The following is a 16,686-nucleotide window of genomic DNA, read 5'->3' as shown; positions in this document are numbered from 1 at the left end:
TTTGGCCAAAAGAGTCTCGGCAGTGCAGTCGTCTGGCTTTACAATGTTTATTTCTAATAGTCATTTCAGATGGACATCAGAGGCATCTCATAAATTCTTATGCTTGGAGCTGTATAGTGGGAACTCTTAGCTTTCTTTAAACAAAGGCACCAGAAAGATGCCCAAAACATTCTTCTGTATTAAGACATTGAAACAACTGGTGAAACTCTAGACCATCCAAGATCTCTGAAGCACATATAACAATGTCAACAAATGACTCTCTGCCCCACATCTGGCATCTGAACATACAGAAAAAGATCACACCAATGAGAAAATTGGGTGTAGCAGCCTTTAGCCCTGTCCATGGTGCTGAACATGCTAGGCTGCATTGTAATGCCATAGCAGAAGCTGTCCTATTGATTTATTTCATGTTTTCACATAGATTAAAAGCACATTACTGTGTCACCATTTCTGAACTGATGAGTCATAGTTCAGGAAGCATCTAGAAACATAAAAAGAGAATAGAATCCAACACTCAGCACAGATTGCTGCTTTCATATATAAAAAAAAGTGCTTCTTTAGCAAACGATAAGCTTTACAAATAGCTAAGTTGTGCCACCCTAATGCATCAGGCACCCTTGTAAAGGTTGTTGCTGAAAAGTGGCAGTGTTTGCATTTTTTATGTCCTCAGAAGAATTGGACAGTGGAGTTTACATTTATGCAATGAATCGGAACAGAACAAGGTTCATACAGCACTGCAACCTATAAGACACAGTGACAAATATGTTGCTTTATATTTTTTTGGCGGTTAAGGTTTTTGTCAATATTTGTAACTAACTAGAATACAACTGTACATACTGTTTAGGTAATCGCTTAAATTGAAATTCCCTAATGTACGGTTATGTAAATTTTTCACTGGCTTGGAATCCATCAGCAGATAATAGGCTACTATTTATGGCAGTCTGTTTTGATAGACTTCAGGCTGCTGGAAAACATTCCAGCTTTTCAGGGTAATAGCTGCAGCACTGCATGTGCACTATTGTAATTATTATGATGGTACAGGTCTGAAAAGGTTAACATACACTGTATAAACTAGTACTTGAAAAACATGTGAACAAGTCTGGAAAGCTATCGGCACTGCATTTTCCTTATGAGCATTATTTTATTCATTCTGTATTCGAAAATCATTTGTTTGCTAGTGTGATCTGTCAGCAGGATGACCATGGCAATTTCTGCGCCTGAAATGCTCTCATCAGTGCCAGCTAGGTTGTTCTCAGCGATATTTCAACTATGTAACATATCAGCATTTGATTGAGGCCATGGCCAACTGCAACAGTAACCAAATAATCATGTTTGTTGTTTAACCCTTTGAGGACCAGGCCCAAAATGACCCAGTGGACCGCGCAAATTTTGATCTTAGTGCTTTCGTTTTTCCCTCCTCCCCTTCTAAGAGCTCTAGCACTCTCAGTTTTCTATCTACAAGCCATGTAAGTGCTTGTTTTTTACAGGAATAGTTGTACTTTGTAATGGCGTCATTCATTTTACCATAACATGTATGATGGAATTCCAAATATATTATTTATGAAGATATAAATAGGTGAAATCGTAAGAAAGAATGCAATATGGTAACGTTTGGGGGGTTCCTGTGTCTACGTAATGAACTATATGGTAACAGCGACATGACACTATTATTCTATAGGTCAGCCCGAACACAACCATATGCAGGTTACACAGATTCTCTAATGTTATATATATATTTTTTTTATGAAATCCTTTTTTTTGGCAATTAAATATTAATAAAATGGGCCTATTGTGATGCTTATAACGGTTTTATTTTTTCACCTATGGGGCTGTATGGGGTGTCATTTTTTCCGCCATGATCTCTAGTTTTTATTAATACCATATTTGTGAAGATCGGACGTTTTGATCACTTTTTATTGATTTTTTTTAATATATAATGTAACATAAAATCGGTAATCTGCGCACTTTTTCCCCTCTTTTCGTGTACGCCGTTTACCGGTCGCAATGACGCTTGTTATATTTTAATAGATCGGACAATTACGCACGCTACGGTATATTATATGTTTATCTATTTATTCATTTTTATATGTTTTATTTATATAATGGGAAAGGGGGGTGATTTAGACTTTTATTGGGGGAGGGGTTTTGGGGTAGTGTGTTAGTGTTTTGAACTTTTTTTTTTTTACACTTTTGAAGTCCCTTTGGGGGACTTGTACATAGATTAGTCTGATTTCTACACTGATGAATGCTATGCCATAGGCATAGCATTGATCAGTGTTATCGGCGATCTGCTCATTGAGCCTGCCTGTGCAGGCTTAGAGTAGCAGATCGCCGATCGGACCGCACGGAGGCAGGTGAGAGACCTCCTGCAGTCCGTTTTACCGATCGGGACCCCCGCAGTCACACTGCGGGGGTCCCGATCGGTAAGTGACAGGGGACTCCCCCTGTCACTTACACTTAAACGCCGCGGTCGCGCCGCGATCGCGGCGTTTAAGGGGTTAATGACACGCGGCAGCGCGATCGCTGCAGCGTGTTATTACCGGTGAGGTCACGGCTGCTCACTGCAGCCGGCCCCCACCTCCTATGAAGCGCGCTTCGCTCCGGAGCGCGCTTCATAGCGGGAATAACACCCATGACGTAAGGTTACGTCATGGGTCGTCTGGGGACAGACTTCCATGACGTAACCCTACGTCCAGGGTCGTCTAGGGGTTAAAAAAAAAAAAAAAAAGAATATTTTGAGTTGCTCTTTGGTATTATATGTGTGTCCTTAATAGCCATGCTATTGTGAAATTGTGTGTAATGTCTGCCAAGCTGGCATTTTCTGAATGTGTCAGATTAAAAAAGTGATAGAGTCATAGAGTGTTTTGTTCCAGTCTGGCAGGTTAACAGGTGCCTATCCAACCTTCGGTTCACCAAATGGTAAACCAGCTTGTGCGTCTAGTATTACCATCTATTGCAGCTCCAAATTACGAAACATGAAGTGAACATACCTTCAACAAGTGAGCATACCTATAGTATATCCAAATCATCAAATACTGTATACTGTCAGGGCCCTATTTACCACTAGTCACCCGTGGTCCGGTACCTAGGGCAGCACCTTTCAGGGGGGCAGCACCAGGGCACAGGGGGAAGGAAACATTTTTTTTTTTTTTTTTTTACTTTTTTAATCTCCCACCTCCAGTTCAGACTTGCTAGTAAATCTGTTGTCTTTTTATAGGGAGGGGGTGGGGGGGGTTAGTGGAATGAGTGTTATCCAGTCACAGTATTTCGGTATTGTTTAGGTCTGGTGTTGCCGTGTTTAATGTGTCACCTGGAGCCATTTCCTACCCATCCTGTGGTGAGAATTCCTTCAGACAATATGCAAACAGCTCTAATCATGTTTCAAGCTGTTAAAAAACATGAAAAATGTGAAACAACTCTCCCCGACGCATCTTCAGCTTATTGCCTAGGCAAGCAGCAGCTCTTAATACGGCCCTGTATACAGTAATACAGTATAGAATCAATAGCATTGTGATAAGCCAGTAGACACAAACTCAGTCAAGACACATACGGGACACTTGTGTGCTGTTAATGGTTTACCTCCATGTTGCAATTCAAGACAATATCCGTTTTATTAGCCCTAGTCCTCTAGTAACCCCTATAGGTCATGATATGAGGACTTTTCAGAGAGGTCACAAATTCCTGACCCACTAAAAAATATGAAATCACCTAATATCGCTTTGCAATTCTAAAAACATGACCTGTTAGTGATACTCAATAATTGGTATTGAGAAACGCTGTTCTTTTGACTCTATTCTTTGATTTAGCTAGGGTAGTGATGATTATTTTTACTATTTGATATCTATTTATTTGCAATATTACAGGCTAAAGTACTTTATCTGTCCATCAACCAGGCAGGGGCGTAGCTTTTGTCTCTGGTGTGAACTGGTACCAGCAGCTACACCAGGATCCACTCGTGTAAGCTTAAATAAATGTAAAAAAAATGCTGCAGCACTCCAAAATTTGAACGAAAAACCCATAAAGTGAATAGCTAGATTTTTTTGTTTGAATTCTGAATTGCTGTAGCTTTTATAGACATATTTCTGTATTTATGTATTTTTCCTCTCCATCCAGCCCAGACCACCATGATGATTTCTTGCAGCTACAATTCATTACTTCAGAACCTGCCAGACAAATATCCTAGGCAACTTTTTCCCACCCATAAGGTCCCAAACAGTAGTAGTTTCAGTTTTTGGTTGCCCCCTGTATTTTGGATTCCCTGCTGTGCCTCCATATAATAATAATGCCCCCGCTGCTGTGCCCCCATATGGTTTAAGGTTCCCTGTGCTGTGTCCCCATAGTGATAATGCCCCCTTTGCTGTGCCCCCCATAGTAATAATGCCTTTTGTGGTGTGCTCCCATAATGATAATGCCCCCTGTGCTGTGCCCCCATAGTAATAATGCTCCCTGTGCTGTGCTCCCATACTAATAATGCCCCCCGTGTCCCTATAGTAATAATGCCCCCTGTACTGTGCCCATTAGTAACAGGTGTCAAGAGGGGTCCAGGGGGACGGATCGCAGCAGTGACCACTGCAACCACTATAGCTACACCACTACAGCCAGGTATAATGCTCATGAGTTGTTTCATTATCTATCTCTAATTTTCACAACAACATCATCTAGTAAAGCTCTGTCAGTAAGTGTATACATTGTTTGTCTAAGTGGGGACACCTAATGATTGTTATGTAAATGAAGCCTGTTCAGTGTTCTGATGGCATGTCCTGGTATTGTGAGAAATGGGTCTCATGAGAAATTGTTGTTTCAAAAGAAAATGATAAATTATCCTTTCAAAAGATTTTTATAAACCTGCATGGTTTTGTTACTTCAGAGTGGTGACTAGGTGGTGACTTAGAGCTTGCACAGTTGTTTTTAAACCCTTGAGAGCCCCCTTCATGGAACACAGCTGTGTTTCATTCTCTGCATTTAAGGGGTTGGGAACAGAGAGGCCCTTTTTACTAGTAGGACACAAACATAGGGGGATGTTTATCAAGGCTTCCACACCTATTTTTAGGTGAATTTACAATGTTTGCAACATTGTTTCGGATGTAGTGGTATTTACCAATGAGTATTCACTGGTCAAATATTTTTTGTGATTATTTTAGTATTCGTCTTTTTGTATTGGACAAAATATTCCTTCTATCGAGCCACTGTGCCTTATTTATCATCTGCGCAAAAAAATACAAAAAACAAATCTGCTGGCAGAAGGCTACTTCTGCTCCGGACCAGGGGAATACATTTCACTTGTTTGCTGTGTGCAATTATGTCAAGCTGTGCACTATTTTTTCGGGACATGCATAATTTTTGACCAAGCACAAGAAGAAATACATATGGTTAAAAATGGTTACAAAAATCACACCTATTTGACTCAACAATAAATTCCCTCCATAGACTATTTTTCATTTACTTTCTGGCCAACCACAGTATAGGACTCTGCCATGTCTCGTCATAGTTCTAGTGAAAGGGCACTGAGTAGGCTGCATTCTGTGGAAGGATGGTTTACACAACACAGTACTATACATGTGGAGAGAGACATATAGTGGGGTTACTAATTAACTGGGTTTTGCAAGGTGCCATGTGAGCAGAAAGGAAAGAAACAGCAGCAGCAATGGGGATTACACTAATAACAGAAATACTACTGTTGCGGCTTAAGGCTGGGTTCACACATAGTATATTTCAGGCAGTATTTGGTCCTCATGTCAGGTCCTCATTACAACCAAAACCAGGATTGGATTGAAAACACAGAAAGGCTATGATCACATAATGTTGTAATTGAGTGGATGGCCGACATTTAATGGCAAATATTTGCTGTTACTTTAAAACAACAGCTGTTGTATTGAAATAATGGTAGTTATTTACTGTTATATGGCGGCCATCCACTCAATTTCACCATTGTGTCAACAGAGCCTTTCTGTGTTTTCAATCCAGTCCTGGTTTTGGTTGCAATGAGGAACTGACATGAGGACCAAATACTGCCTGAAATATACTGTGTGTAAACTCAGCCTAAAAGCTAAAGCTTGTGGGGTGGATTGTGGACACACAGTACAATAATAGACACACTGCTATTTGCAGGATGGATTGCTGCCCTAGACTTTATGGTTGGTGATAAATAAAACGGAAGCCTTAAAGTACAACTGCAACCCCCCCCCCCCCCTTAATTTAGACACATGTTTGTTAACAAGCTGCCTAAAGCCATTCCGCCTACCCCCCTCCCCCCCACGACATACATACCAACATACTGTTGATTTTGTCCTCTCCTCCTGGCGACATTTTGTATCAATGTTCTCACAAGCCTGGTAGCGGGCCTGGTCTTCCTCCTACTCAGCAACTTCTGCTGCAATGAATGGAAGAGTAAAGGCTACTGGTGCACATGCTCACTAAGAAGCCTTTTCACTGGCTGAACCATGGACCACATCAAATGGCTTCCAGGTTGCTCAGCCCTGAAAGGAAGTTTTTTAAAATGACAATGCTCATTTAATTAAACTAAAGATAAATTGGGGATGGACACATGTTCATGTTACTATGTACTCATTGTGATGGGAGTAATCTGCCTTAGGTTATCTAATCTGATGTGTACCAGGTTATAGATAATATACAATATAGTTGATATATAGAATATGTGTGCAATCAAGTACTTTGCTTGCTAATAAGTATATTATTTAAACACCATTCTGCAGTTTTGATGAGTTATCTGTTGATGAAAGTTTTCTATCTTGGATACTGAGTATGGTTATTAATGGAGAGCAGGAAAGGAAGGTCACCAGTGAGATATCCCAGAGATAGTTCTGTGCCCCTTTGTATTTTCTATGTTAATTAGTGATTTCACAAATGATTTGTTCTGCATCCTGCACCTTGATGCAGATGAGATAAACATCTGTAACCTCCTTGATGTCCCAGGTAGGAGATGAGCAAAATGATTAATGCTTCAGGTAAATTAGAGAAATGGGCAGGAATATGGTGACTAACAATGTTGCCAATAATTGCAAAATAATGCATCGGGGACAAAAAATGTATTCAAAGGATGAATGCATGATTAATGGCACTTTGTCACCATCAGCCACAGAGACCCTTGGAATCATTATTTCAGATTATTAGAGGAAGGCGAGTAGTGTAACTGAGCATTTGTGAAGCCAGCAGGGTGTTAGGTCATATTGCAGAAGAATCCGTATAAGAAGCTAAAAAAGAGAGATTACTTTTTAGCTCCTTTCTAACAGTAATGAGAATAAAAAAAAGATTGTGCTATTGTGTAGACTGTAAAGTACTATAGTAGTGCACAGTATGAATTGCCGTTCTGATCACTCTAATGATGCTCCAGCATTTGTCATCTAAATCTATATATAATAACAAAATACAATGTTTGATAATGAGTCAATTGAAAATTCCTCATGTTATCTTCTGTATGTGTTTCTTAACGGTTATTGCTTATTAACCTCTGGGCACATGACTTGACATACTTAGAAGGAATGAGGCTTGGGTAAATGTGCATAAGAGATACATTTTTGGGGTGTTCCGGGCAGAGCATGTCATGGCTTACAATTCCACCCTAATGTGGGGTTAAAATGTAAAGAGATACATAGAAATTTACCGTTACTCTCATATTACTGAATTACTAAAGGCTATAGCTCAAAATAAGCTAAAGGGAGAAGTCATCTGTGAAATGTAGAAATATTAGGATTGGCATTGAAATAGATATAGAGTCTTATTGTGAGAAAAAGGAAATACAATGATTTGTGGTATTAGTAGCAGGCGTATGTCCATTTTGGTTTGTGTATTATGTGTATAGTATCATCCATTAAAAAGAGAATCCCCCACTAAAAAGGATCATCTCCAGTAAATAGAAGTCATTGACTAGTTTGTTTCTTTAAAGTGGTTAAAGATTCCGAACAGCAGTTTTTTTGTTTTTTTTTCCATCTGTTTCTGGTAAAGCTGTGAGACAACTATGATATTTTCCATAATAGCTCACTTCATCTGGAGAAGCTTCTATCCAGTTATGTGTCCATCTTTACCTTTCATTTAGTTTAGTTACATATTGCAATCTCTCATGAGAGTATTCATATGGGCATCACATAGCTAAGAGCATTGGCTACAGAGAAATGGGGGAGACCAATTCTTTGTTATGTTTAGGAGCATATTGCTTGCTATTTTATGGGCTCTACAATTGCAAGTGCCCAGGGGGGAAACCTTAAGCTCTTTGCACTGAAAACCTCAATGGCTTCTCTGCTGAACTCTGACTGAGAGCTCATCTGTCCAAACAGGAGACTAGTGTAGCCATTCTGCTATTATGCCTTTTTTGGAAAATTTATTTTCTTGGTTATACAACCTATATGACTCCCAGCAGAGGTATATTTGCACTGCTGCCTCCTTCTCTGTGCAGTGCTGTTGGCTCAAAACTTCTGACAGTCTCACCTTAACACCTTAATAAAAAAAAAGAATTCTAGAATGGTCTCTTTGTTTTGTGTTCTCTATGACATTGTATTCTTTCCTACAAGCAATGTGTATCGGGGAACATAGTTCATACATCCACTAAAACTTCCAGAGTTTTGTTGCATTTTTGCTCTGTGTAAAGCTGTAGTAATGCAATGGTACAATAGAGCTCTATAGAATGGGTGCTGTATTAGAGCTCTATGTAACTATAATGAGAATTATTTTCAGTTTTACAAGCATGCACTATAAACTCCTTTTATTTTCTTCCTTATGTTGGTTACAGGCATATGTTATCCTATTCATTCAAGAATAACTATTGTAAAAAGTAGTATTTGAAAGGTTTTATGTATTGAATGTATAGCAAAGATTATAATAAAGATGGAATATCCAGGCATATTGCTCAACATCTGCTTTCTTCTTTCTTTACAGACATTTTCTATTCAAAACAGGAACAGGGACAACCCCACTGTTCAGCACTGCTACACCCGGATACACAATGGCCTCTGGCACTGTTTATACTCCTCCTACCAGACCACTTCCTCGAAACACCTTATCAAGAAGTGCTTTTAAATTTAAAAAGTCCTCAAAGTACTGTAGTTGGAAATGTACGGCACTCTGCGCCGTAGGGGTATCGGTACTACTGGCAATACTACTATCCTATTTCATAGGTAAGACATGCTACTTTTACAGTATCCTCTCTTAATAAATATGCAAGTACATCTTGTCAGGTTTGTTAGCCAATGTAGGTGACACTGCCTTTATTAATCTTGTCAGAAAAAAGACAAAATGATTCACCCGCTCTGAGTCCTGTTATTTTAAAGTCAAGTTAATATTTAATTTAGACTTAATTAACACAGACTGAGTCTCCCATTTATTGAGTTCTGACTGCTGTGGCTACAGAGTACAGAGGGTATTCATGCAAAAGTTATCTAGTAGAAATCCCTATCTGTAGTTTTATTTTAACATATGGCTATTTTTGGTTAGGCTTTTTTTTTGTTAGTCTTTTTATTTTTGTCTATATATATCGTTAAATTCACCTTCATGTCTTAAACCAATTTTGTTATACTTTATGCATATGAGAGCCATGATTTTAAAGCGACTCTGTACCCACAATCTGTCCCCCCCAAACTGCTTGTACCTTCGGATAGCTGCTTTTAATCCAAGATCTGTCCTGAGGTCCGTTCGTCAGGTGATGCAGTTATTGTCCAAAAAAAACCCTACTTTTAAACATGCAGCCCTGTGCCCAACGGCCGTGGCTCCCTCCTCCCCACCCTCTTTCCTATGCCTCTGCAGTGAACACTGCGCAGGTGCCTTAACGATCCAGCCCATGTGCCGGGCTGACACAGCTGATGAATAGTAGGCAATCTACCTGGAGCATTCCTAATGATGAGGAGCGCAGGGAGGAGGGACAGTGAGGTTGTGCCAGCCTAATGCATATACAATCTAGTCCACGGCCGTTTGACACAGGGCTGCAAGTTTAAAAGTTGTTTTTTTAGGACAATAACTGCATCACCTGCCGAACAGACCCCAGGACAGATCTTAGATTAAAAGCAGCTATCCGGAGGTACAAGCGGTTTCGGGGGAGGGGGTCAGATTGTGGGTACAGAGTCACTTTAAATTATAATGGAGCCATGACTGCTATTTTCAAATGGATCCCAATCGATCTTTTTGACTTTTAATGGGGCCTATTAGTTGTTTGTTTTTTTTAGAATTAAAATACTTTTGACAGCAAAAAAAGAGATGTAGTTATAGAAATTGATGCAATGGAAATGTAGGATAGTTCACCTGAATTGGGTTGTTATGTTTAAGCTTGATTTTGTCATGTTATTACATGTTATGAATTACATTAAAGTGTTGGTGTCATATAAAGTAACTTTATTAATGACAGACATGTCAAAGTTAAAGATGGCATTGGGGCTATAATCGAGTGAAGCATGCAGCATTCTCCTCTACTTCCTGGCTTAGAGATCTGACTCATGAGCTCCATACACTATAATAGAGTGAATAAATTGGATCTGATTGATGGCTGGCAAGTGAAATGTGCTGCTGCACTCCTCACACAGCGATATCTTGGAATTGAGACAGCTCTTAGAATCAAACTCTCCAACATGACAATAGTTATTGGACATTACTACTAGGTAAGAGACCGGCCGTTCCGTGACCCCGGGCGGGTCACAGAACGGCCGGTCTCTGGCCGAATCATCTCTTTCCGGCCGCAGAGTTCTGATGCGGGCACATCAGCGTGCGCCCGCATCAGAGCTTCCCATAGCACACAGTGAATTCACTGAATTCTGGCCGCAGAAAACTGACCTGTCAGTTTTTTCTGGCGCCGCATGGGATCCCGGCCAGAGCGTGTACGATGTGTGTATGCTCCGGCTGGGATCCCATTGAAAATAAGACTATGTTCCACCCCACAAAACTATGGCCGTAGTTCTGCGGCGAGAACTACGGCCATAGTTTTACGTAGTGTGAACATAGCCTTATACTGCATGACTAGGCAGGTTAACAAATTAGTACTTAAAGGGGTACTCCAGCGGGGGAGCATTTTTTTCCTGGGACAGGGTAGGAGGTGGCTAAGGGAAACGTCATCTACTCACCTCCCCGGTTCCAGCGGCGAGTCCCGCATCGCGTCGCTCCAGTCCCCGGTTCCCGGCCGCTTCCTGGTGTCTGACGTGACGTCTCAGGTCCGCTCAGCCAATCAGTGATGGAGGCGGGATCCGTTTCAAGTCCGCTCAAATCCAGCCTCTGTCACTGACATCTTTTCCCTCAGCCACCTCCTCCCCGGTCCCAGGAAAAAATGCCCCCCCCCCCCCCACTGGAGAACCCTTTTAAGACCTTGTTCACACAAGGTAAGTTCCACAGTAATCAGTACGTAAAAATCAATTAAACAATCAATTAGTACGTAACTTACGTTATGCTGCAGGCTGAGGGAATCCCGGCCTGAGTGTATACACATAGGGGGAGATTTATCAAAGGGTGTAAAATTTAGATTGGTGCAAACTGGTCACAGCAACCAATCACAGCTCAGATTTAGGCAGTGCTGAAAGGAAAGCTGAGCTGTGATTGGTTGCTGTGGGCAGTTTGCACCAGTCTAAATTTTACACCCTTTGATAAATCTCCCCCATAGTATACACTCCAGCCGGGATCCCTAGCGGCGCCACGAGAAACTGACATGTCAGTTTTCTGTAGCTGCTATTCATTGAATAGTGGCCACAGAAAACCCTGTCAGTGCACACTATGGAGCGTGTGGCTCCGGGCGCACGCTCTATTGTATGCAGTGGGGAGTTCAGATGCAGGCACACATGGATGCGCTCGCATCAGAACTCAGCGGCGCTAAAGATCATCCGGAATTATCTTTTCTGAGACCGGCCGTCTCGTGATCGGGACGAGTTATGGAACGGCCGGTCTCTTACAGCGTCTGAACATAGCTTAAGTTTGGAAAAAGGCCCTGTAAGGGCAGCAATGGCTGCTGTAATGGTAATCTTCTGACTTCCAAAAAACATAGTAATGGCTTTTAAATGGCTAAATAGAAAGTCAAATGGGGAAATTTATCAAAAGTTTTGCACCTATTTTTAGGTGAATAACTAGATTTTTCACCCATTTAAGATCTTTTTTTAATAATTTTTTTTAATCTGCTTGTTTTGAATATTTACGCAAAAATTAACATAATCCAGTTCGCATAATTGGATTTGAGCCCAATTTAACATTTGTGACTGTTAGTTGCAAAACTAAAAGTTGAAAAAACTGGTGCAGGCTTACATCTTGTCAGTAACATGTGAGGCTATGTTCACACATTGTATGACATCAGCTGCTCCGTGACCTGGCTGGGTCACGGAACAGCCAATTTCAGAAAAGATCATGATCTTTAGAGCCGCTGAGTTCTGATGTGGGCGCATCGGTGTGCGCCCACATCAGAACTCCCCACTGCACACATTGGAGCGTGCGTCTAGAGACGCACGGTTCATTGTGTGCACTGACAGGTTCTCTGCGGTGGCTATTCAATGAATAGCGGCCGCAGAAAACTGACATGTCAGTTTTTTGCGGCGCCGCTAGAAATTCCAGCCGGAGTGTATACTATGTGTATACACTCTGGCCGTAAGTCCATAGACGGCAACGTAACGTAAATTTTCATATTAATCATGGCGGTTGAGTCGTTTTGCGACTCAGATGTATAGCCCCCAATGACTATTACTGACATGTTTTCATTTTACATAGAAATGTGTATAATCATATCAATTGTATAATCAATTGTAATCATATCTATCCATCTTTGTAGCTCTGTTCGCTCTAGTAATACAGCAGGGTAACTTCCTATTCAACACCAGGGATGCTTATTTCTATCCCTAAAGAATTAAATTTCAGCATTGTAGTTCTTACTTCTTGGCTAGCTGTTTTTATCATATGCATATACTACACGCCATTCCTCACATTCACAATTTATTTTTTAATATCTCTGGATAATGCAGCTTGGCCCCAGAACAAGACTATTGAGACAAAGAGAAAGGGTATTTTTTCACAGCTGTCTTCCACAAGCCGCCTACAGCTATCTTCCTCAAGCCTTTATCAACCATGATTGAGTGCTTTTCTGTTTTACCAATAAAGTTTTTTTTTTTTTTTAAGCCATTTTAAACAAAGGTCATTCTTTTGTAGGGATTTATATATAGATATGTGTCTTTTTATAAAAGTAAAAATGTGTGAAATTACGAAGAGTCCAACTCCAAGTTTTAAGTATTTTGTCATCTTTATATAAAGTTATTGCAAAAATACAATTTGAATTATTTCCAGGGATTTTATTTTTATATTACTGAGTTTAAAGGGTTTGTCTGCTTTAGAGAAAAAGATGCTTTCAAACACGGTATTAGGGCATTTAGAAATAGTTAGCACAATATACGATTTCGGGCCCTCATTTTTCCACATAAATGTTCCAAATAAATGTATTTTATTTTTTAAATACATCAGATTAAACAAGAGATGGGCAATACTTTGTCTTAAGAGTTGTTAAAGATGTGTTGCCTGATGCCTCTATTAATTAAATTATATATTATCAACAAAATTATATAATTAATAAAATAAATTGATGGATACAATTGTGATGCATTCAATGAATTTACAAACATCATTGCACAATTAGAGGTGCTTAATTCTTTAAAGGGCTTGTCCAGCGAAAATCTTTTTCTTTCAAATCAACTGGTGTCAGAAAGTTATATAGATTTGTAATTTACTTGTTTTATTTTCAGTCTGACACAGTGCTCTCTGCTGACATCTCCGGCTGAGACAGGAAATCTCCAGAGTAGTTGAGGCTTTCTTTAGGAATCCCCATAGAAATCCTTTCCTGCTCTGGACAGTTCCTGACTTGGCCAGAGAAGGCACCAGAGAGAACTGTGTCAGATTGAAAATAAAACACTTCCTGCAGGACATACAGCAGCTAATAAGTATGGAAAGACTTAACATTTTTTTATATAAGTAAATTACAAATCTATATAACTTTCTGACACCAGTTGATTTGAAAGAAAAATATTTTCTCGCTGGACAACCCCTTTAAGGCTATGTATATGCTTCAGTATTTTCACCTCATAAATTGCTGTGTGAACGTTTCACATCATATTACATTTAGGGCATAGAGGAATTTCCTCCCTCATCAATAATAGCTTGCATTCTGATAACGTCTTTTAGGGCTACTGTACAGACTTGATTTCCTTGAGGCTGACCAGCTTTATTATAATATTCCACCTGTTCATTGACTCTGATAATAAACGCATAATAGGGAATTACTGTAAATGCAAGCCCTTATTATACCAGCATGGGTTATCTAAAGGTAAACCTATACTTTAAGCTTATTAAAAAGTTTACAATCTCAGAATAGTTCCTGTAATATTGTAACCATCTCTAAATGTCCCTAGTGATGTTTGAATTATCTATATTATTAGAGGCGTAATAAACTCCCCCTATTCTTCCATAAACCAGAAACTGCCAAGTTCCAGCTCTTTTTATGTATTTACCAACTTTCTGCATTGTTCCTAACGACCGAACCATTCACATTAACTATTAAAATATAATCGCTTTTCCCTATCTTCGGCTATCATTTACTGTAATTTAATACTGTATGTTTGTATATAGAAATATTTTGTACTTACTGAAATTGAACCCTATTTTATGCTAAGTGCAAAGCATAACAAAATATTTACAATGCTTTAATGCGGTGCAGCATTAATATTTAATTGACAATGCAAATGGCTGTTGTGTCAGGCTTGGCGATAACAAAATATTTAATAAGAAGCTAAAGAAGTGGAAGTAAGAAAATGAAATTTAACTCTTTCATTGCAAGATTTCTTTTGTGTTACTAAGAATACTGTGCCAAGTCTTTACAATAATAAGTAGAGATGAGCGAATCACTTAGAAATTCGTATCACAAAGTTCGCAAATATTCGCAAATCGCATACAAACGAATCTCACACAGAACAATAGTCATTATTTACGATCATTATGATGTTCGTAACTGCAATCGTTTACTCCAACTGATCCCAGCAAAAGAATGACCAGTGTGAAATTACACTGAACGATTAGGCTATGTGCACACTGAGCAATTCTCGAGGAATTGAAGCAGAAAGTTTTCAGGCAGAATTCAAGCAGAATTTAAGCCCCCCATTGACTACTATAGGATTCCTCTTGCAGATCTACAGCAGAAAATTCTGCTCGGAAATTCTGCAGTGTGAACAACAGAGCAGAAAACCCATTGAACACAATGGGACTTTGCTCTGTACATTTTTTACGGGAGGAATTTCAAGCTGAATTTCAAGCTGAATTCCTCGCCTTTTCCTCAGTGTGCACATAGCCTTTGTGAACAAATGTGGAATTACAGGGAACAATTAGCAAATGTTTAACGAAGCAAATCTGGCAAATTCATGAATCTCAACAAGGCGAATTTAACACCCAATCACTGCGAATCTGAATTCGTCAGATTCACTTCGCTCATCTCTAAAAATTAGGTACTCTTCAAATAGTTTGTTAAGGAAACCTGAGTTGATAAGTACAGGTTGCAATCTTTATCTATAAGAGCAGCTACAAATAACATCTGTCACTCTAAAAAGACCTAACATGACTATACAAAACTCAAACAACCTATTCCCTTTTATTGGCATGGTGTAATGTCTCATTTTGCCTGCGGTAGTGCTGTGGTAGAGTTAGACACCACTTGCTAGATTTCTCAACAGATTACTTATCATTGGGTGATGCTCTGTGATCAGTTTATCTTAAAGTGGATCTGTGGTTATAACTTTATAAATCTAAACCATAAGTAGATATGACATAAAGCAAGTTTGAAATTTACATTCATTTTTTTTAAGTTATCATGGAGAACACAGCACCTCCTTATTTCTGAATCTTTTTTTCCTCAAAGAGTCAGAAAACAGGAAGTCCTGTATATCCCCGGCCATCTGAGCGCTTACAGAGAGAAGGCAGTCATGTGATTGATGGACACATTGAGCCGTGACTCTCTGTACTGGCCGGAATTACTGTGCTTAGTCTGTTTGTTTGTTTTTTTAAAACCAGTCTGAAAATCTGCCTTTAAATCTATTGTTAATTTAGATTTTGAAAGTTATAACGACAGATACACTTTAAGGCTCCGTTCACACAGTAAAACTGGCGGGATTTTATTCTTCTGTGCAGAGAGAGGCGCGCAAGCCTCCTTATAGATTGCCATTATGACATGGAGGCTGTTTTACTCCGTGTGAACGGAGCCTAAGACTACAAAAGGCCCCACCCCTATAAAATAAAGCAAATCCTTTGTAAAATATTGAATGCGATATGTTATCATTATGAGCTGTATCTGTAGTAAGATATTAGCAGCATCTGTTCCCGTGTTTTAAGGCTAAATTGTATGTTTTGCTTGTATTGTACACCTCATACCCTATATTTTATCTTCTGCCTGGGATACCCTGTGATTTTACACTTTGTATTTTCTATACACATTAGTTCAGGTTATCATAAGGACAATAGATGTCTTTAGTATAGTTTAGTATGTCATCTGTCACAAGGGAAGAGATCACTAGGTTCCTTGCATGGGAAATACAGTAATTTTTTGCCGCATACTTCAGAAAGCTAGATTTATTTTGATTTCTGTATGAGCAAAAGAAAAAGTCAATTGGTTAATAATCATTGTGCATGGCATTCTAGCTGCTCGGAAGACCAGTTTCACTAAGTCCTGGATTTCAAATGTCAAAACTTTAT

General features: G+C 39.4%; 1 protein-coding gene across 13 annotated transcripts in view; it reads left to right on the top strand.

Moving 5' to 3' along the window:
* TENM3 (teneurin transmembrane protein 3) overlaps positions 1 to 16,686 on the top strand; it is a 1,065,662-nt gene that overhangs the window by 850,493 nt on the left and 198,483 nt on the right. For all 13 annotated transcript variants that reach the window (XM_069977777.1, XM_069977778.1, XM_069977779.1 and 10 more), the window contains one exon: positions 8,890 to 9,128. In XM_069977777.1, coding sequence (XP_069833878.1) covers positions 8,890 to 9,128 — 239 coding nt within the window. The remainder of the gene's footprint in view (positions 1 to 8,889; positions 9,129 to 16,686) is intronic.

The sequence above is a fragment of the Dendropsophus ebraccatus genome, chromosome 7 (genome assembly GCF_027789765.1).
Source record: "Dendropsophus ebraccatus isolate aDenEbr1 chromosome 7, aDenEbr1.pat, whole genome shotgun sequence".
Classification (NCBI taxonomy): Eukaryota; Metazoa; Chordata; class Amphibia; order Anura; family Hylidae; genus Dendropsophus; species Dendropsophus ebraccatus.
Note: the sequence above shows the minus strand (reverse complement) of the source record. Positions and strands in the feature narration are given on the sequence as shown.